The sequence below is a fragment of the Oncorhynchus nerka genome, linkage group LG15, assembly GCF_034236695.1.
Source record: "Oncorhynchus nerka isolate Pitt River linkage group LG15, Oner_Uvic_2.0, whole genome shotgun sequence".
NCBI classification, from domain to species: Eukaryota; Metazoa; Chordata; class Actinopteri; order Salmoniformes; family Salmonidae; genus Oncorhynchus; species Oncorhynchus nerka.
The window spans coordinates 21,285,005-21,305,328 of NC_088410.1; the positions used below are offsets into that span (position 1 = coordinate 21,285,005).

General features: G+C 44.5%; 2 protein-coding genes across 2 annotated transcripts in view; one reads left to right on the top strand and one right to left on the bottom strand.

The window, feature by feature from the left end:
• The window catches only part of LOC115118676 (metal transporter CNNM1-like), a 19,289-nt gene extending 15,734 nt beyond the window's left edge, over nucleotides 1-3,555 (bottom strand). The window contains exon 1 of the mRNA XM_065001273.1: nucleotides 1,743-3,555. Within this exon, the coding sequence (XP_064857345.1) occupies nucleotides 1,743-3,177 (1,435 nt within the window). The 5' untranslated portion in view covers nucleotides 3,178-3,555. The remainder of the gene's footprint in view (nucleotides 1-1,742) is intronic.
• A 2,532-nt stretch (nucleotides 3,556-6,087) lies between these two features.
• Nucleotides 6,088-19,903, top strand: hoga1 (4-hydroxy-2-oxoglutarate aldolase 1). The gene is made up of 7 exons (XM_065001274.1): nucleotides 6,088-6,714; nucleotides 8,611-8,739; nucleotides 10,288-10,415; nucleotides 13,681-13,815; nucleotides 14,451-14,547; nucleotides 18,641-18,774; nucleotides 19,032-19,903. Exons 1-7 carry the CDS (start codon nucleotides 6,480-6,482, stop codon nucleotides 19,179-19,181), a joined length of 1,008 nt encoding a protein of 335 aa, XP_064857346.1. The 5' UTR covers nucleotides 6,088-6,479; the 3' UTR covers nucleotides 19,182-19,903.
• Nucleotides 19,904-20,324: the final 421 nt, after the last annotated feature.

The following is a 20,324-nucleotide window of genomic DNA, read 5'->3' on the forward strand; positions in this document are numbered from 1 at the left end:
ACTGCTGATCTAGGATCAGGTCCCTCTTGTCCATGTGATCTAATTCATTATGTGATCTAAAAGGAGAAACTGACCCAAGACCAGCACTACTTCTCTGAGATGCTTTATGAATACGGGTCGAGACAGTGTAAACACATACATCTATTGAAGGTGTCCTTCATGTGTTCCTCTAGCACAGCCGCTGCATGCAACAACATGAGAAACGCTGACACTGCCTTCTTCCCCCATCAACAGACACAGACCACATGGCTACCTGCTATTGGTCAACAGGAGACACACCCACCAAGCCACCTTACCTGCCCATATCATCATAAATTGCCCATAAGGAATAGGCTATATCCAAGGCTGTATTCCAAACGGCACCCTATTCCCTGTGTAGTAGACTATCACTGGGATGGGATGTCCCTGTTAGTCACACTACAGCGTCTCTTATGAGCAGACAACCGTTGTTTCCACAGAGAGAAACTCACTGAAGTTACTTTATATCACTACATTGACACTGGTTGGCCCGACATGTAAACTGGTGTAGTCTATGGAAATTAACAATAGGAGCTTAAACCAGTGACTCTGTCAAGAAGGGAGAGAGAAGGGGGGGGAGACGGGGAGAAAGAGTGAGGGGGAGTGGGATTGAGCCAGAGAGAGGGAGGGAGAAAAGGAAAGATAGAGAGAGAGAGTGAGAGGGGGAGTGGGATGGAGCCAGAGAGAGGGAGGGAGAAAAGGAAAGATAGAGAGAGTGAGAGGGGGAGGGGGCGAGAGAGACGGGGAGAAAGAGAAAGAGTGAGGGGGAGTGGGATTGGGCCAGAGAGAGGGAGGGAGAAAAGGAAAGATAGAGAGAGAGTGAGAGGGGGAGTGGGATGGAGCCAGAGAGAGGGAGGGAGAAAAGGAAAGATAGAGAGAGAGTGAGAGGGGGAGGGGGCGAGAGAGACGGGGAGAAAGAGAAAGAGTGAGGGGGAGTGGGATTGAGCCAGAGAGAGGGAGGGAGAAAAGGAAAGATAGAGAGAGAGTGAGAGGGGGAGTGGGATGGAGCCAGAGAGAGGGAGGGAGAAAAGGAAAGATAAGAGAGAGAGGGGGGAGGGGGCGAGAGAGACGGGGAGAAAGAGAAAGAGTGAGGGGGAGTGGGATTGAGCCAGAGAGAGGGAGGGAGAAAAGGAAAGATAGAGAGAGTGAGGAGAGGGGAGTGGGATGGAGCCAGAGAGAGGGAGGGAGAAAAGGAAAGATAGAGAGAGAGTGAGGGGAGGGGAGTGGGATGGAGCCAGAGAGAGAGGAGGGAGAAAAGGAAAAGAAAGAGAGAGAGTGGGGGGAGTGGGATTGAGCCAGAGAGAGGGAGGGAGAAAAGGAAAGATAGAGAGAGAGTGATGGGGAGAGAGGAGGGATGGAGCCAGAGAGAGGGAGGGAGAAAAGGAAAGATAGAGAGAGAGTGAGGGGAGGAGTGGGATGGAGCCAGAGAGAGGGAGGGAGAAAAGGAAAGATAGAGAGAGAGTGAGAGGGGGAGTGGGATGGAGCCAGAGAGAGGGAGAGAGAAAAGGAAAGATAGAGAGAGAGTGAGAGGGGAGAGTGGGATGGAGCCAGAGAGAGGGAGGGAGAAAAGGAAAGATAGAGAGAGAGTGAGGGGGGAGTGGGATGGAGCCAGAGAGAAGGAGGGAGAAAAGGAAAGATAGAGAGAGAGTGAGAGGGGAGACACACAATCATCATACTATCTTTTCTAGAGTTTCTTGGGTGATCTTACTTCCCCCCCTCCTTACCCTTCTTGAACTCCTCCAGCATGGCGTCCAGTTTGGTGTCGTTGAACACACAGTGCATGGGGTGTTTATAGAACTGTGTTATGGTCTTCAGATGGGTACAGTCATCCGGGTCAACGAACGCCAAGTCCTTCACGAACAGAATATCCACAATGTTCGAGCGCAAGTTTTCGAACACCGGGATGCGCGTGTAGCCGCTCTGCATAATCTCCGACATGGTGTTGAAGTCTAGCACCGCTTCCGAGGTGAGCATGAAGCAGTCGGTTAGCGGAGTCAGAACATCTTCTACGGTCTTGGTCCGGAGCTCGAGCGCACCCTGTATGATGTTGAGCTCCTCTTTAACCAGGTCGTGGTACGGGTCGGTCACGCGGAGCATCTCAAGGAGTTTTTCCCGCGTATAAAAGTTACTGATCTCCTGGTGGAGGATGAAGTCCAGGAGTTTACTGATGGGGTAGGAGATGGGGAAGGAGAGAACCATGAGAAGACGGGTTACCCAGATGGTTTTGGACGCAATGGCCAGGCCGTGCCGCGACGCAACAGAGTGTGGCAGGATCTCCCCAATGAAAAAGATGCCAAACGCGCAGATAATGGTGGACAACCAGGTCATCCCCAGGATCTGACACATCCACACTGCGAGCGCCGCGTTGATCAGCGCGTTGCCCAGCAGCAAAGTGCACAGGACGTAGTTACCGTGCCGCCGCACGGACTCGATTTTCCTCGCGTATTTCTGCTCCTTGTCCGTGCCGCTGTTCTGCAGAACCTGGAGTTCCACCGGGTCCAACGCCAGCAGACTGAGGTTCAGGCCACTGAAGAGCGCCGAGAGGGCCAGTAACAGAACCGATACTAACACTTGAAGCCAGAGGTCCGGTTCGGCCCCGCGCTCCACCACGGCGACCCAGAAATCCCGGGTCCGGTAGTGCTCCCATTTGGACCCGTCGAAGGCGCAAATCGAATAGTACTTCATCTTCTCTCCCCTGCGCAGGTTCTTAGCCAATACTTCCACCAACACGGAGTTCTGACTCGAAGCGGACTTGAAAGAGCCCAAGATCTCAATATCCGAGCTCCTGGCGTTTTTATCCATGCACATATTCCGCTTCGGGTGGACCTGCCCCTCTCTCCCCGGCCTCGGCTCCTCGATGAATGCTATCCAGGGAGCGGCGTTGGCTCTGGCCCCAGCGGTCCGGTTGAGCCTCTGTGGGGATGAGGCGTAGTAGACCCGCAGCATGAAGCGGGTTCCCTCCGTGGCTTTCAGCACCCCGTCGTCCACGGACAGCTCTCCCCCGGTCTCCTCCGGACGGAAGCCGAGCAGGGCGAGGGACGGGGAGGGGATAAGGCAGAGGGAGAGGAGAGAGAGGAACAGCAGCCGGGCTGGGGAGAAGGGTACCCTGGGGAAGAGGGGGGCGGTTCGGGACCGGGCAGCTACATCTTCCGCAGCCATGATGCAGAGTGAGATTCTCCGCCACACTACAGATGAGAACCGACCGAGTCACGTGGCGGTGGCGCGCTCACACTCCATCTGCCGGTGGTGGGTGGGGGACCAGTTCCGTTACAGCAGCTGCATTTCCCGGTGTTGTTGTTGTTGATGCTGATGATGCTTCTCTACTCTACAACAACATGCAGCTAACGGGGCGGGTGGCTGGCTGGCCGCCTGTAGTCAAGTCCTTGTTAAGGTGGGCGAGAGATTTCACCAGAATTATGTAGTGACGTAATGCAATTTTGCACGAAGATGCCGGCTACGAATGCCAATGGGCAACGTACTGAGACACATAAATAGAACACGGGAAGTTTCCATTCCAGATTGCTTCCCCAGTAATTGTCCAGTGGTGAATATAATAAGATAATGATCAGATTCCTTATCAATCCCCCCACTCTGTCTAGCTGTTCTCCACTCTACACCCAAACTCAATCTGTTTTTACGCACGGACAAATAGCAGCCTATGCTACTACCTGCACTGCACCTACAAAAACATCATTCCAAAGATGTCTATGTTTTTGTTCAGTGGGTTTATAATTACGTAAACAGCGTAGTCATCCTACTGGTATGTCTGTCTATCTGTTATATTCCCATAACAACACTTTCTGGGCAGACGGAATGGAAACAAAAATAACTTTATCCTACCTATCTCCCTCACCCCCCCCACCCCCTCTCTCTCTGTCTCTCCTCTTTGCTGATCTCTTTGAAGAATGTCGTGGATCGGATGTGGCTTTTATGAAACTATTATCTCTCTCTCACCCTTCTCTCTCTCTCTCTCTCACCCTCTCTCTCTGTCTCCCACTCTGCATCTCTTTATCCTACCTATCTCCCTCACCCCCCCCCCACCCCCCTTCTCTCTCTCTGTCTCCCACTCTGCATCTCTTTATCCTACCTATCTCCCTCATCCTACCCCCCCACCCCCCCCACCCCCTCTCTCTCTCTGTCTCCCACTCTGCATCTCTTTATCCTCTGCTCTCTCACCTCACCCCCCCCCACCCCACCCTCTCTCTTCTGTCTCCCACTCTGCATCTCTTTATCCTACCTATCTCCCTCACCCCCCCCCACCCTCCTCTGTCTCCCACTCTGCATCTCTTTATCTACCTACCCTCACCCCCCCCCACCCTTCTCTCTCTCTCTGTCTCCCACTCTGCATCTCTTTATCCTACCTATCTCCCTCACCCCCCCCACCCCCTCTCTCTCTCTTCTATCCTACTCTGCATCTCTTTATCCTACCTATCTCTTTATCCCCCCCCCCCCCCCTCTCTCCCCTCTCTCTCTCTGTCTCCCACTCATCTCTTTGAACTTTATCCTAATCTCCCCTCCCCCCCACCCCCTCTCTCTCTCTGTCTCCCACTCTGCATCTCTTTATCCTACCTATCTCCCTCACCCCCCCCCCCCCTCTCTCTCTCTCTCACCCTCTCTCTCTGTCTCCCACTCTGACCCCCTCTCTCTCTCTGTCTCCCACTCTGTATATCTGTCTCCCACTCTGCATCTCTTTATCCTACCTATCTCCCTCACCCCCCCCCACCCCCCTCTCTCTCTCTGACTCTGTTGCTCCCCCTGCCTGTTTCTGTCTCCCACTTCATCTCTTTATCCTACCTATCTCCCTCACCCCCCCCCCCTCTCTCTCTCTGTCTCCCACTCTGCACAGCCTGGCTCCAGTAAACACTCTGCTCTCCCTGATCATGAACGCTGAGGAGCAAGAGGCACAGCCTGGCTCAGAGCTCTCTTTCAGACACACAGACCATGCTCAGAATGGTGATTATGCCTCCAGACTACACAAAGGTTCTATATAGAACCAGAAAGGGTTATATCGCTTGCTTCATGTATGGAACCCCTAAAAGTTCCATAGAGAACCCCAAATAACCCCTTTTTCTAAGAGCATAACTAGAACCGGTACCTGGTATAGTTTGAGGATAATATTAATAATATGTATATTTTTAAAGACATTGTGCAAAGTAATCTGATGTGAAGCAATATCATTATGTGAATTAGGACTATTGGGATTTCAACGTGGATCACTTGTGAGTTGTCTTGTGTCGTCATAATATCATGATTGTAATATATCGGCTATAATCTCCAGAAGACCGCGGTATTGTACATATGTGTGCTAGCAATAATTAATGATAATCTATCCATCTTTACCTATAACTGATTGAAGCCCTGGTCATAGCTGTAGTAATATCACATATTCTATAGATTCATGATCCATTGTCCTCATAACATTACATCACCCAGGTTCCAAAGAAACGTTATGATTTGCATATGGATATAGTATGCGAAATTTGGTCATTTAACAAAAACATTATCACTCATATCGGTAAGTAGCCTACTTTCTGAGGTTTGTTTTTCTAAACATCAAAAATACTAATCTTTCTTTAGATTAGTGGATGGCTACATCTCATTATTTGAATACTCATTTGAATATTCGATGATGGTTGTTGACGTCAACCGCCTGTGTTCAATGGAGAGACTCTACGCCACTTGCCTCATACCATGAATATGCATAGCCACCTCGAGACCACTGCGATATAAAGTGGTTATTCTCTAAATGGCGGTGATGTCACGTGTGCTACTTTATATCAGCACAGTCTAACAACCTAAGCGTTTCAAAATGTCTATTCAATCAAATAAACCTCGCGTAGCACACGTGAGGTTCATAAGCCATTCATTGTTTGTTGTTGACCAAATTCGACACTCATTGACCGACAAAAACAAAAACTCCTTGCTTGGTGTGCGAAAAAACGTCACCTGCTGGAGGGAGACCGACTTTCCGCCGAGTTGGGCCTCTCTTTACCTACCTCTTCATCTCTGCTAAAACTGAAGCAAGCCTGCGCTGCAGCCTAACCAGCTTGAAAGTCGCTTAGGTCCTACACCCCACTGAAATGCAAATATTTTATTCACCGGTATGTCTTAATTCAATGTGCAAATGAGAATGTCCGAATAGTCATATTGAACTGAAAGTGTATAGAGATCGGCAACTTTGGAGAGTTTAGGCCTATATTCTTGGGAGCCCACAGCTCGCCCTGTAGCGCATATAATAAACATGGGTAACGTTCTGTATTACTAGACTCGCTGAGGAAGGCCACCTGATTTCCAAAGCTGGGAAAATGTCAAACCCCCTGAACTTTTTGTCAATATTTAGAGAGCGTCGTTGCATATTAACTGGGCTGGCATAGTCTGTGCAACATCTGTTGGTGTCGGCCACCGTACCTTGTCAACCCACCCGCTTCTGCAGCCGAAATACAGCCGTTCCATTTGACACAATGTTCGGTGTCAAAACTCTCCGAACTGTCGGTCCAGCAGTGTGTAGACATGGTGCCTCTGTGCTGTGGAAGCCAACTAGGACCCAGAGCCGAACCCAAAGCGTGGCGGCTGGACAGAGAGTGGACATCGGGGGGATCTACCCGCCAATAGCCACGCCGTTCACTCAGAAAGAGGACGTGGACTATCAGAAACTGGATGAAAACCTGCAGAAGTATGCAAAGATTCCTTTCAAAGGTAATTACAATTTACAAAGTATTTTCTGCAATGACTGACTGGTTTATTCTGGTTCAAGTTGTTGTATTGTCTTCTTTGCAAATCGAAATGAATTATGAAAATGAAGACGACATGATCAGAATATCATACATGTAATTATTTTGTATGCATATTAGTCCATGTAGTCTAAAAATATTGCGTTTCCCCACGAAAGTGTCCTAACAGTAGCCTATAGCCTAATTGTGACAATTAAACCTATATATTGCGTTGAAGGTAGTACCGTGGTCGTGTCGGTGGCCTCGTGTTTGTCATATAGACTGTCAGCCACTTCATTTGGTTAGGGGCCAGGCCCAGGGGCAAAGTCCCACAGAGGTGCACGTTTGCAGGCAAGGTACAATATATTGGTATTAGTCCCCAGTGGAGGGTGTTTTGTGCTCTCTGGCCGATTCCCACGGTCAGTCGCGTTTTCCTGTATACTGACGTTTCAGGGCTAGGCGCTGTTCTTTCACGTCTTGGATCAAATCACAGTTGATTTGTCACGTGCGCCGAATACAACAGGTGTAGTAGACCTTACAGTGAAATGCTTACTTACAGGCTCTAACCAACAGTGCGAAAAACGTATGTGTGTGTGTAAGTAAAGAAATAAAACAACAAATCACATTTTATTTGTCACATACACATGGTTAGCAGATGTTAATCCGAGTGTAGCGAAATACTTGTGCTTCTAGTTCCGACAATGCAGTAAAAACCAACAAGTAATCTAGCTAACAATTCCAAAACTACTACCTTATAGACACAAGTGTAAGGGGATAAAGAATATGTACATAAAGATATATGAATAAGTGAGTGGTACAGAGCGGCATAGGCAAGATACAGTAGATGGTATTGAGTGCAGTATATACATATGAGATGAGTATGTAAACAAAGTGGCATAGTTAAAGTGGCTAGTGATACATGTATTACATAAGGATGCAGTAGATGATATAGAGTACAGTATATACGTATACATATGAGATGAATAATGTAGGGTAAGTAACATTATATAAGGTAGCATTGTTTAAAGTGGCTAGTGATACATGTATTACATAAGGATGCAGTAGATGATATAGAGTACAGTATATACGTATACATATGAGATGAATAATGTAGGGTAAGTAACATTATATAAGGTAGCATTGTTTAAAGTGGCTAGTGATACATGTATTACATAAGGATGCAGTAGATGATATAGAGTACAGTATATACGTATACATATGAGATGAATAATGTAGGGTATGTAAACAGTAAAAAGACATTTGAAAATAACAGTAGCAGGGCTATATACAGACACCTGTCAGGCTGATTGAGGTAGTATGTACATGAATATATGGTTAAAGTGACTATGCATATATGATGAACAGAGAGTAGCAGTAGCGTAGAGGGGTTGGCGGGTGGTGGGACACAATGCAGATAGTCCAGGTAGCCATTTGATTACCTGTTCAGGAGTCTTATGGCTTGGAGGTAAAAACTGTTGAGAAGAATTTTTGTCCTAGACTTGGCACTCCGGTACCGCTTGCCATGCGGTAGTAGAGATGGCAGGCAGCTTTGCCCCAGGGATGTACTGGGCCGTACACACAACCCACTGTAGTGCCTTGCCCTCCAGGCAGTGATGCTGGGCCTCTGACCTCAAGGCACTACAGAGGGTAGTGCGAACAGCCCAGTACATCACTGGGGCAAAGCTGCCTGCCATCCACGACCTCTACACCAGGCGGTGTCAGAGGAAGGCCCTAAAAATGGTCAAAGACCCCAGCCACCCCAGTCATAGACTGTTCTCTCTACTACCGCATGGCAAGTCTTGGACAAAAAGGCTTCTCAACAGTTTTTACCCCCAAGCCATAAGATTGATTGGTGCAAACATGATGGTGTTCTGTGTTCCAGGTCTGGTGGTGCAGGGCTCTAATGGAGAGTACCCGTACCTGACGGAGGAGGAGAGGGTAGAGGTGGTGAGGAGGGTCAGACTGGCACTGCCCACAGACAAGCTGGTCATGGCAGGATCCGGATGTGAATGTAAGGCCCTGTGTGAGTGTGTGTGACAGAGAAGGAGACCATGTGACTCTCATTAATGTAACGGACCGATGACCACCTATAGGAACCATATGAAAGATGGCTACCAAATTTTACAGCCAAAATGTGTTCATGTGCGCAGTGTGAATACTGTGATTTTGACTATTTCAGGAGATACTTTACCTCTCAGCCCAGCTATAGAGTTTTAATATCATGCGGTTTTATTGGCTGATAATGGTTGTCCAATAAACCCAATAACACAATATTTTATTGGGCTGTATAGTCATTGCTACCACATCATGCCCCTGTAATGCCCCAGTGTTAACTACTGAAAAGGATGGCCACTTTCCTATGTTGTATAGGTTGCAACATGACATTAACATGGTGCACTTAGCCTACCTAGAGATGTTACAACACAGTACATAGCCAGTAATATAACAACATGACATTAACATGGTGCACTTAGCCTACCTAGAGATGTTACAACACAGTACATAGCCAGTAATATAACAACATATCCTTTCTTCTCCTATCTGTCCCTCATTCCTTCTGATCCCTCCCTCCTCTCTCTCTCTCTCCCATCTCTCCCATCTCTCTCTCTCTCTCTCTCTCTCCGTCTTTATCCTTTCTTCTCCTTTCTGTCCCTCATTCCTTCTGATCCCTCCCTCCTCTCTCTCTCTCTCTCCCATCTCTCTCTCTCTCTCTCTCTCTCTCTCTCTCCGTCTTTATCCTTTCTTCTCCTTTCTGTCCCTCATTCCTTCTGATCCCTCCCTCCTCTCTCTCTCTCTCTCTCTCTCTCTCTCTCTCCTCTCTCTCTCTCTCTCTTCTCTCTCTCTCTCTCCGTCTTTATCCTTTCTTCTCCTTTCTGTCCCTCATTCCTTCTGATCCCTCCCTCCTCTCTCTCTCTCTCTCTCTCTCCCTCTCTCTCTCTCTCTCTCTCTCTCTCTCCGTCTTTATCCTTTCTTCTCCTTTCTGTCCCTCATTCCTTCTGATCCCTCCCTCCCTCTCTCTCTCTCTCTCTCTCTCCGTCTTTATCCTTTCTTCTCCTTTCTGTCCCTCATTCCTTCTGATCTCTCTCTCTCTCTCTCTCTCTCTCTCTCTCTCTCTCTCTCTCTCCGTCTTTATCCTTTCTTCTTTCTGTCCCTCATTCCTTCTGATCCCTCCCTCTCTCTCTCTCTCTCTCTCTCTCCCATATCTCTCTCTCTCTCTCTCTCTCTCTCTCTCTCTCTCTCTCCGTCTTTATCCTTTCTTCTCCTTTCTGTCCCTCATTCCTTCTGATCCCTCCCTCCTCTCCCTCTCTCTCTCTCTCTCTCCCATCTCACTCTCTCTCTCTCTCTCCCATCTCACTCTCTCCGTCTTTATCCTTTCTTCTCCTTTCTGTCCCTCATTCCTTCTGATCCCTCCTCTCTCTCTCTCTCTGTCTTTATCCTTTCTTCTCCTTTCTGTCCCTCATTCCTTCTGATCCCTCCCTCCTCTCTCTCCCTCTCTCTCTCCCATCTCACTCTCTCCGTCTTTATCCTTTCTCCCCCTCTCTCCCCTGCCCCCCCTCAGCCACCAAAGCTACGGTAGTGATGACAGAGAGGATGGCGGGGGCGGGGGCAGACCTGGTTCTCGTGGTAACGCCATGCTTCTACAAGGGCATGATGGACAGCAGGGCGCTGGTTCACCACTTCACACAGGTCAGCTGATTTTTCTACTACTTCTACTACTACTAGTTCTTCTACTACTTCTACTTCTACTACTTCTTCTACTACTTCTTTTACTACTACTACTACTTCTTCTACTACTACTTCTACTTCTTCTACTACTACTACTTTTACTTCTGCTACTTCTTCTACTTCTACTACTTTTACTACTTCTTCTACTACGACTTCTACTTCTACTACTACTACTTCTTCTACTACTACTACTTCTTCTACTGCTACTTCTTCTACTGCTACTTCTACTACTACTACTACAACTACTTTTACTTCTTCTACTACAACTACTTTTACTTCTTCTACTACTACTTCTTCTACTGCTACTACTACTACTTCTTCTACTGCTACTACTACTACTACTTTTACTTCTTCTACTACTTCTTCTACTTCTTCTACTACTACTACTACTACTTTTACTACTACTACTTCTACTACTACTACTATATATACCACATGTCTCAATATATAATATATACCACATGTCTTAATATATAATATATGCTAATTAGTTTGAGGCTATGATTACGCTCCCGCATGCGGTGTGGGTAGTATCAAGAAGTTAATATATAATATATACCATATGTCTTAAAACCTCTAGTGACTCCCCATTCCTCATGCGGGAGCGTAATCATCGACTGACACTAATTAGCATAACCCAACGGACATAAATATTCCTCGAAAATATTCCTATTCATGAAAATCACAAGTGAAATATATTGAGACACAGTTTAGCCTTTTGTAACCTCTTGATTCTAGCCATCCCGGATCCGGGATCGTGAATACAGCCTCAAGCTCATTACCATAACGCAACGTTAACTATTCATGAAAATTGCAAATGAAATGAAATAAATATGCTAGTTCTCAAGCTTAGCCTTTTGTTAACAACACTGTCATCTCAGATTTTCAAAATATGCTTTTCAACCATAGCAAAACAAGCATTTGTGTAAGATTATTGATAGCTAGCATAGCATTTAGCGTAGCATTTAGCGTAGCATTCAGCATGCAATGTTTTCACAAAAACAAGAAAAGCATTCAAATAAAATTATTTACCTTTGAAGAACTTCAGATGTTTTCAATGAGGAGACTCTCAGTTAGATAGCAAATGTTCAGTTTTTCCAAAAATATTATTTGTTTAGGACAAATCGCTCTGTTTTGTTCATCACGTTTAGCTACGAAAAAAACTGTATCCAGGAGTGTAATTCTCCCCGCAAGCTCATTAGCATAACACAACGTTAACTATTCATGAAAATCGCAAATGAAATGAAATGAAATAAATATGCTAGCTCTCAAGCTTAGCCTTTTGTTAACAACACTGTCATCTCAGATTTTCTAAATATGCTTTTCAACCATAGCAAAACAAGCATTTGTGTAACAGTATTGATAGCTAGCGTAGCATTGAGCGGGCAACATTTTCACAAAAACAAGAAAAGCATTCAAATAAAATCATTTACCTTTGGAGAACTTGGATGTTTTCATTGAGGAGACTCTCAGTTAGATAGCAAATGTTCAGTTTTTCCAAAAAGATTCTTTGTGTAGGAGAAATCGCACCGTTTTGTACATCACATTTGGCTACCAAAAAAAAAAAAAACTTTTTTCCAAATTAACTCCATAATATCGACTGAAACATGGCAAACGTCATTTAGAATCAATCCTCAAGGTGTTTTTCACATATCTCTTCGATGATATATCGTTAGTGGAAGTGTGCTTTCTCCTCTGAATCCCATGGAAAAATGCTTGCAGCAGAAGATTACGCAACAATTTCAACAAAGGTCACCGGGCGGACACCTGGTAAATGTAGTCTCTTATGGCCAATCTTCCAATGATATGCCTACAAATACGTCACAATGCCGCAGAGACCTTGGGGAAACGGCAGAAAATGTAGGCTCGTTCCTGGCGCATTCACAGCCATATAAGGAGACAATGGAAAACAGCGCCTCAAAAATGTTGCTCACTTCCGGTTTGAAGTTTCATCTTGGTTTCGCCTGTAGCATCAGTTCTGGGGCACTCACAGACAATATCTTTGCAGATTTGGAAACGTCAGAGTGTTTTCTTTCCAAAGCTGTCAATTATATGCATAGTCGAGCATCTTTTCGTGACAAAATATTGCGCTTAAAACGGGCACGTTTTTTTTATCCAATAATGAAATAGCGCCCCCATAGCTTCAAGAGGATAATCACCCTGTCATCTCAGATTTTCAAAATATGCTTTACAGCCAAAGCTAGACAAGCATTTGTGTAAGTTTATCGATAGCCTAGCATAGCATTTTGTCCAGCTAGCAGCATGTAACTTGGTCACGGAAATCAGAAAAGCAATCAACTTAAATCCTTTACCTTTGATTAGCTTCAGATGTTTTCACTCACGAGACTCCCAGTTAGATAGCCAATTCCCAAAATATTATTTTTGTAGGCGAAATAGCTCCGTTTGTTCTTCACATTAGGCTGAGAAATCGCCGGGAAATTGCAGTCACGAAAACGCGAAAAATATTCAAAATTAGCTCCATAATATCGACAGCAACATGGCAAACGTTGTTTATAATCAACCCTCAAGGTGTTTTTCAAATATCTATTCGATAATATATCCACCGGGACAATTGGTTTTTCAGTAGGACCGATTGGAATAATGGCTACCTCTGTATTTTACGCGAGAATCACTTTGGGAGCATCAGGTGACCACTTGCGCAATGTAGCCGCTTACGGGTATTCTTCAACATAAATGCGTAAAACTACGTCACAATGCTGTAGGCACCTTGGGGAATACGGAGAAAAAGTAATCTGGTTGATAGCCCATTCACTGCTCAATAGGGACGCATTGGAACACAGCGCTTTCAAAACATGAGGCACTTCCGGATTGGATTTTTTCTCAGGCTTTCACCTGCAATATCAGTTCTGATATACTCACAGACAATATTTTTACAGTTTTGGAAACTTTAGAGTGTTTTCTATCCTAAGCTGTCAATTATATGCATATTCTAGCATCTTGTCCTGACAAAATATCCCGTTTACTACGGGAACGTTATTTTTCCAAAAATGAAAATACTGCCCCCTAGTCACAAAAGGTTAATATATTCCACATGTCTTAATATATACCACATGTCATAATATATATGTCATAGTGTTCTGTTCTGAACCCATGCAGTCTGTACCATAGAAATAGAATTCAATAGATACATAATTATTCTGATTTTATGGTCTGGGCCGGGGGGTTGTGTTTGGTCCCGGTGTTGTCTCTCTGTCTCCCCCTGCAGGTGGCAGACAGTAGTCCAGTACCAGTAGTTCTGTACAGTGTCCCGGCTAACACAGGTCTTGACCTCCCTGTTGATGCTGTGGTGAGACTGGCCCAACACCCTAACATACTGGGACTCAAGGACAGCGGAGGAGACGTGAGTCCTCACACACACACACACACACACACACACAATTTATTTATTTGATTGATTGATTGATTGATGGATCAGTTACCGACCGTGCTGACTTGTTGCAAGTGATTTGACTGACTGATGGTTGCTCAGAACGTTTTCAGATTTCCCCTGTGGGTTTTCCCACTGTGTGTGTGTGTGTGTCGTTCTGTTTTTTCCATCCTTTGAACATCGCAGCATTTCAGGTTTATTTGGAAACGGTGGTTCATGTCTTGACTGACAAGAGAATAAAACAAAAACAGAGAGGGATGAATATTGCATAGAAAACTCCCTTCATCTCCTCTTTTGAAGTATCTCTTCTCACCTGTCAACTCTCGTTCCTCGTTCCATTTTCTCTCTCTCTCTCTCTCTCTCTCTGTTTATTTTTCAGTAGTTAGTTAGTGATGAGAGTTGTTTGGTACTACTGGCCTACTGCTCCTCCTGACAACAGTCCTCATCCTGACAGCAGGGAGGACTGATGTGGAGAACATGCTGTCGGCATCCCAAATGCCACCCTATTCCCTATATAGTGCACTACAGTTGACCAGGGCCTATAGGGACGCATCCCACTGTGTTTCTCTCCTTTTACATCCCTGGGGTTTTCTCCTGTCGTTCCTCAGATCACCAGGATCGCTCTGATCGTTCACAAAACGAAGCCGCAGGATTTTCAGGTTCTGGCGGGTTCCGCTGGGTTCCTTATGGCGGCGTATTCCGTGGGTAAGAACTTAGAACCTGACACACAGACCCTATAGCTTAGAATCTAGAACCTACGACATAGAATGTAGAATTTAAGAACCACAAACGTAGAACTTGGAACTGACATTGACCATCTCAATTCCCTCTCTGGTAATCACTTAGCGTTACATCACAGGGTGTAGGGTACTAAACATCACTTCTCTCCTACGCTAGCTAGAACCAACCCACTTTGTACTGCAGACAGGTATGACTATATGAAAACCTTAGGGGATAGAGATAATAGAGTATGTAGAGTATGAACCTCCGACTAATGAGTCGTTCTCTCTGTCAGATTATACTGTCTCTGTATTATACAGTATCTGTCCTACAGAGCTCTCTCTCTCTCTGTCTCTGTCTATCTCTCTCTCTCTGTCAATTCAATTCAAGGGCATTATTGGCATGGGAAACATGTGTTATCATTGCCAAAGCAAGTGAGGTAGATAATATATAAAGTGAAATAAACAATAAAAATGAACAGTAAACATTACACATATAGAAGTTTCAAAACAATAAAGACATTACAAATGTCATATTATATATATATATATATATATATATATATACAGTGTTTTACACAAGATAAAATAAATAAGCATAAATATGGGTTGTATTTACAATGGTGTGTGTTCTTCACTGGTTGCCCTTTTCTCGTGGCAACAGGACACAAATCTTGCTGCTGTGATGGCACACTGTGGTATTTCACCCAGTAGATATGGGAGTTTATCAAAATTGGATTTGTTTTCGAATTCTGTGGATCTGTGTAATCTGAGGGAAATATGTCATATGGTCATACATTGGGCAGGAGGTTAGGAAGTGCAGCTCAGTTTCCACCTCATTTTGTGGGCAGTGAGCACATAGCCTGTCTTCTCTTGAGAGCCAGGTCTGCCTACGGTGTTCTTTCTCAATAGCAAGGCTATGCTCACTGAGTCTGTACATAGTCAAAGCTTTCCTTAAGTTTGGGTCAGTCACAGTGGTCAGGTATTCTGCCGCTGTGTACTCTCTGTGTAGGGCCAAATAGCATTCTAGTTTGCTCTGTTTTTTTGTTAATTCTTTCCAATGTGTCAAGTAATTATCTTTTTGTTTTCTCATGATTTGGTTGGGTCTAATTGTGCTGCTGTCCTGGGGCTCTGTGGGGTGTGTTTGTGAACAGAGCCCCAGGACCAGCTTGCTTAGGGGACTCTTCTCCAGGTTCATCTCTCTGTAGGTGATGGCTTTGTTATGGAAGGTTTGGGAATCGCTTCCTTTTAGGTGGTTATAGAATTTAACAGCTCTTTTCTGGATTTTGATAATTAGTGGGTATCGGCCTAATTCTGCTCTGCATGCATTATTTGGTGTTCTACGTTGTACACTGAGGATATTTTTGCAGAATTCTGCGTGCAGAGTCTCAATTTGGTGTTTGTCCCATTTTGTGATGTGTCCTATAAGGAGCAGTAATATAGTGCAGTCATGTGTCCTATAAGGAGCGGTAATATAGTACAGTGATGTGTCCTATAAGGAGCAGTAATATAGTGCAGTCATGTGTCCTATAAGGAGCAGTAATATAGTACAGTGATGTGTCCTATAAGGAGCAGTAATATAGTACAGTGATGTGTCCTATAAGGAGCAGTAATATAGTGTAGTGATGTCCTATAAGGAGCAGTAATATAGTGTAGTGATGTGTCCTATAAGGAGCAGTAATATAGTACAGTGATGTGTCCTATAAGGAGCAGTAATATAGTGTAGTGATGTGTCCTATAAGGAGCAGTAATATAGTACAGTAATGTGTCCTATAAGGAGCAGTAATATAGTGCAGTCATGTGTCCTATAAGGAGCAGTAATATAGTACAGTGATGTGTCCTATAAGGAGCAGTAATATAGTGTAGTGATGTGTCCTATTATGAGCAGTAATATAGTGTAGTGATGTGTCCTATAAGGAGCAGTAATATAGTGTAGTGATGTGTCCTATAAAGAGCAGTAATATAGTGTAGTGATGTCCTATAAGGAGCAGTAATATAGTACAGTGATGTGTCCTATAAGGAGCAGTAATATAGTGTAGTGATGTGTCCTATAAGGAGCAGTAATATAGTGTAGTGATGTGTCCTATAAGGAGCAGTAATATAGTACAGTAATGTGTCCTATAAGGAGCAGTAATATAGTGCAGTCATGTGTCCTATAAGGAGCGGTAATATAGTACAGTGATGTGTCCTATAAGGAGCAGTAATATAGTGTAGTGATGTGTCCTATTATGAGCAGTAATATAGTGTAGTGATGTGTCCTATAAGGAGCAGTAGTGTAGTGATGTGTCCTATAAAGAGCAGTAATATAGTGTAGTGATGTCCTATAAGGAGCAGTAATATAGTACAGTGATGTGTCCTATAAGGAGCAGTAATATAGTGTAGTGATGTGTCCTATAAGGAGCAGTAATATATTGTAGTGATGTGTCCTATAAAGAGCAGTAATATAGTACAGTGATGTGTCCTATAAGGAGCAGTAATATAGTACAGTGATGTGTCCTATAAGGAGCAGTAATATAGTACAGTGATGTGTCCTATAAGGAGCAGTAATATAGTGTAGTGATGTGTCCTATAAGGAGCAGTAATATAGTACAGAGTGTAGTGATGTGTCCTATAAGGAGCAGTAATATAGTGTAGTGATGTGTCCTATAAGGAGCAGTAATATAGTACAGTGATGTGTCCTATAAGGAGCAGTAATATAGTGTAGTGATGTGTCCTATAAAGAGCAGTAATATAGTGTAGTGATGTGTCCTATAAAGAGCAGTAATATAGTGTAGTGATGTGTCCTATAAGGAGCAGTAATATAGTACAGTGATGTGTCCTATAAGGAGCAGTAATATAGTGTAGTGATGTGTCCTATAAGGAGCAGTAATATAGTACAGTGATGTGTCCTATAAGGAGCAGTAATATAGTGTAGTGATGTGTCCTATAAGGAGCAGTAATATAGTACAGTGATGTGTCCTATAAGGAGCAGTAATATAGTGTAGTGATGTGTCCTATAAGGAGCAGTAATGTAGTACAGTGATGTGTCCTATAAGGAGCAGTAATATAGTACAGTGATGTGTCCTATAAGGAGCAGTAATATAGTGTAGTGATGTGTCCTATAAAGAGCAGTAATATAGTGTAGTGATGTGTCCTATAAGGAGCAGTAATATAGTGTAGTGATGTGTCCTATAAGGAGCAGTAATATAGTACAGTGATGTGTCCTATAAGGAGCAGTAATATAGTACAGTGATGTGTAATATAGTGCAGTGATGTGTCCTATAAGGAGCAGTAATATAGTGTAGTGATGTGTTCTATAAGGAGCAGTAATATAGTGTAGTGATGTGTCCTATAAGGAGCAGTAATATAGTGTAGTGATGTGTCCTATAAGGAGCAGTAATATAGTACAGTGATGTGTCCTATAAGGAGCAGTAATATAGTACAGTGATGTGTCCTATAAGGAGCAGTAATATAGTACAGTGATGTGTCCTATAAGGAGCAGTAATATAGTACAGAGTGTAGTGATGTGTCCTATAAGGAGCAGTAATATAGTGCAGTGATGTGTCCTATAAGGAGCAGTAATATAGTGCAGTGATGTGTCCTATAAGGAGCAGTAATATAGTACAGTGATGTGTCCTATAAGGAGCAGTAATATAGTACAGTGATGTGTCCTATAAGGAGCAGTAATATAGTGTAGTGATGTGTCCTATAAGGAGCAGTAATATAGTACAGAGTGTAGTGATGTGTCCTATAAGGAGCAGTAATATAGTGTAGTGATGTGTCCTATAAGGAGCAGTAATATAGTGTAGTGATGTGTCCTATAAGGAGCAGTAATATAGTACAGAGTGTAGTGATGTGTCCTATAAGGAGCAGTAATATAGTGTAGTGATGTGTCCTATAAGGAGCAGTAATATAGTGTAGTGATGTGTCCCTAGCAGTAATATAGTGTCCAGTAAGTGTAGTGATGTGTCCTATAAGGAGCAGTAATATAGTGTAGTGATGTGTCCTATAAGGAGCAGTAATATAGTGTAGTGATGTGTCCTATAAGGAGCAGTAATATAGTGTAGTGATGTGTCCTATAAGGAGTGTGTGTGTTGCAGGTTGTGTGGGCGGTGTGTGTGCGCTTGCCAACGTGCTGGGGCGTGAGGTGTGTGAGCTGGAGCAGCTGTGTGTGTCGGGACGGTGGGAAGAAGCCAGTGCTCTGCAGCAGCGCCTCATAGAGCCCAACACTGCTGTAAGTCAAGCTACATAAACCCTATGTAACCCTACATAAGAGTTGACATAGAGCCCAACACTGCTGTAAGTCAAGCTACATAAACCCTATGTAACCCTACATAAGAGTTGACATAGAGCCCAACACTGCTGTAAGTCAAGCTACATAAACCCTATGTAACCCTACATAAGAGTTGACATGGAGTCCAGCACAGCTTTGAATGAACCTACATAGCCCTAAATAACCCCCCCATCCACTCCTCTCTTTGTTGTTGCTAGGTGACCAGGAAGTTTGGCGTTCCCGCTCTCAAGCAGGCGATGGAGTGGTTTGGTTACCACGGTGGCACCTGTCGCTCTCCTCTTCAACCGCTCTCAGAGGCCGAATCCCAGCAGCTTAGACTGGACTTCTCCACCAACGGCTGGCTCTGAAGGGGACAGGGGGCGGGACTGAGTAGAAGACAGGGGACTGGGCCTGCTCCAGGTTGAAGTTGGCATCATAGAATAGAATGCGTAGAACATTATGGCATCATTGACTTGAATGTGGATTTCCTTTCTACTCATTCTAATTATATTGTTGTCTCTAACCACTGATCTAGGATCAGGTGACTCTACACCCAGTCCTAACCTTAACCGTTAGGGAGTTGAGAAAAGATGTGACCCTGTATCAGTTGTTAGGGGCAACATCAACCTACTGTGACTGTTTCATACATGCATAGTTTCCTTCCCTTCCCGGCCTTAAATCTAAGAGGACTTGATAGTTGGAAGCAATAACCAATCCAGTCCTTTCACCTATCAGTGGTCATGCTGCCTTGCTATATAGGAGGCCGTTGTGAGGGTGTTGTGTGTTAGAGACATGTCAACACTGTAGGACTACCCCAAGGCCTCCCACCTGTAATGGCCATAGGGGGTTTGAATGTGTCCCACATCACACCCTATTCACTACATAGTGCACTGCGGTTGACCAGAGCCCTATGGGTCCTGGTTAAATAGTAGTGCACTGTATAGGGGAATGGGTTGCCATTTTGGGACGCAGCCTTTGACATGAATTAAATACAGCAGGAAATAAAAAGACATGTAAGGAATCAGTTTGTTTATATTCCCGAAGGATGTTTTTCAAATAAAGAGAAAGACCATCTACCCAGCAACCGTCACTTACCGTTGTCCTGTTATTTCTGTTGAAACAAGATGAGCTCGTTCCATTCTATAGGTAACATTCCACAGAGCCAGGTGTAATGCCACGGTCCTGCACTAACCTAGATCTATAGGTAACATTCCACAGAGCCAGGTGTAATGCCACTGTCCTGCACTAACCTAGATCTATAGGTAACATTCCACTATAGGTAACATTCCACAGAGCCAGGTGTAATGCCACGGTCCTGCACTAACCTAGATCTATAGGTAACATTCCACAGAGCCAGGTGTAATGCCACGGTCCTGCACTAACCTAGATCTATAGGTAACATTCCACAGAGCCAGGTGTAATGCCACGGTCCTGCACTAACCTAGATCTATAGGTAACATTCCACAGAGCCAGGTGTAATGCCACTGTCCTGCACTAACCTAGATCTATAG

What these genes read in the sequence shown, in the direction of transcription:
- hoga1 (XM_065001274.1), top strand. Translation starts at nt 6,480, where the DNA reads ATGTTCGGTGTCAAAACTCTCCGAACTGTCGGTCCAGCAGTGTGTAGA. An exon ending in GGCAGGATCCGGATGTGAAT is followed by an intron (nt 8,740 to 10,287) that starts GTAAGGCCCTGT and finishes GCCCCCCCTCAG; the next exon opens with CCACCAAAGCTACGGTAGTG. An exon ending in TCATAGAGCCCAACACTGCT is followed by an intron (nt 18,775 to 19,031) that starts GTAAGTCAAGCT and finishes TGTTGTTGCTAG; the next exon opens with GTGACCAGGAAGTTTGGCGT.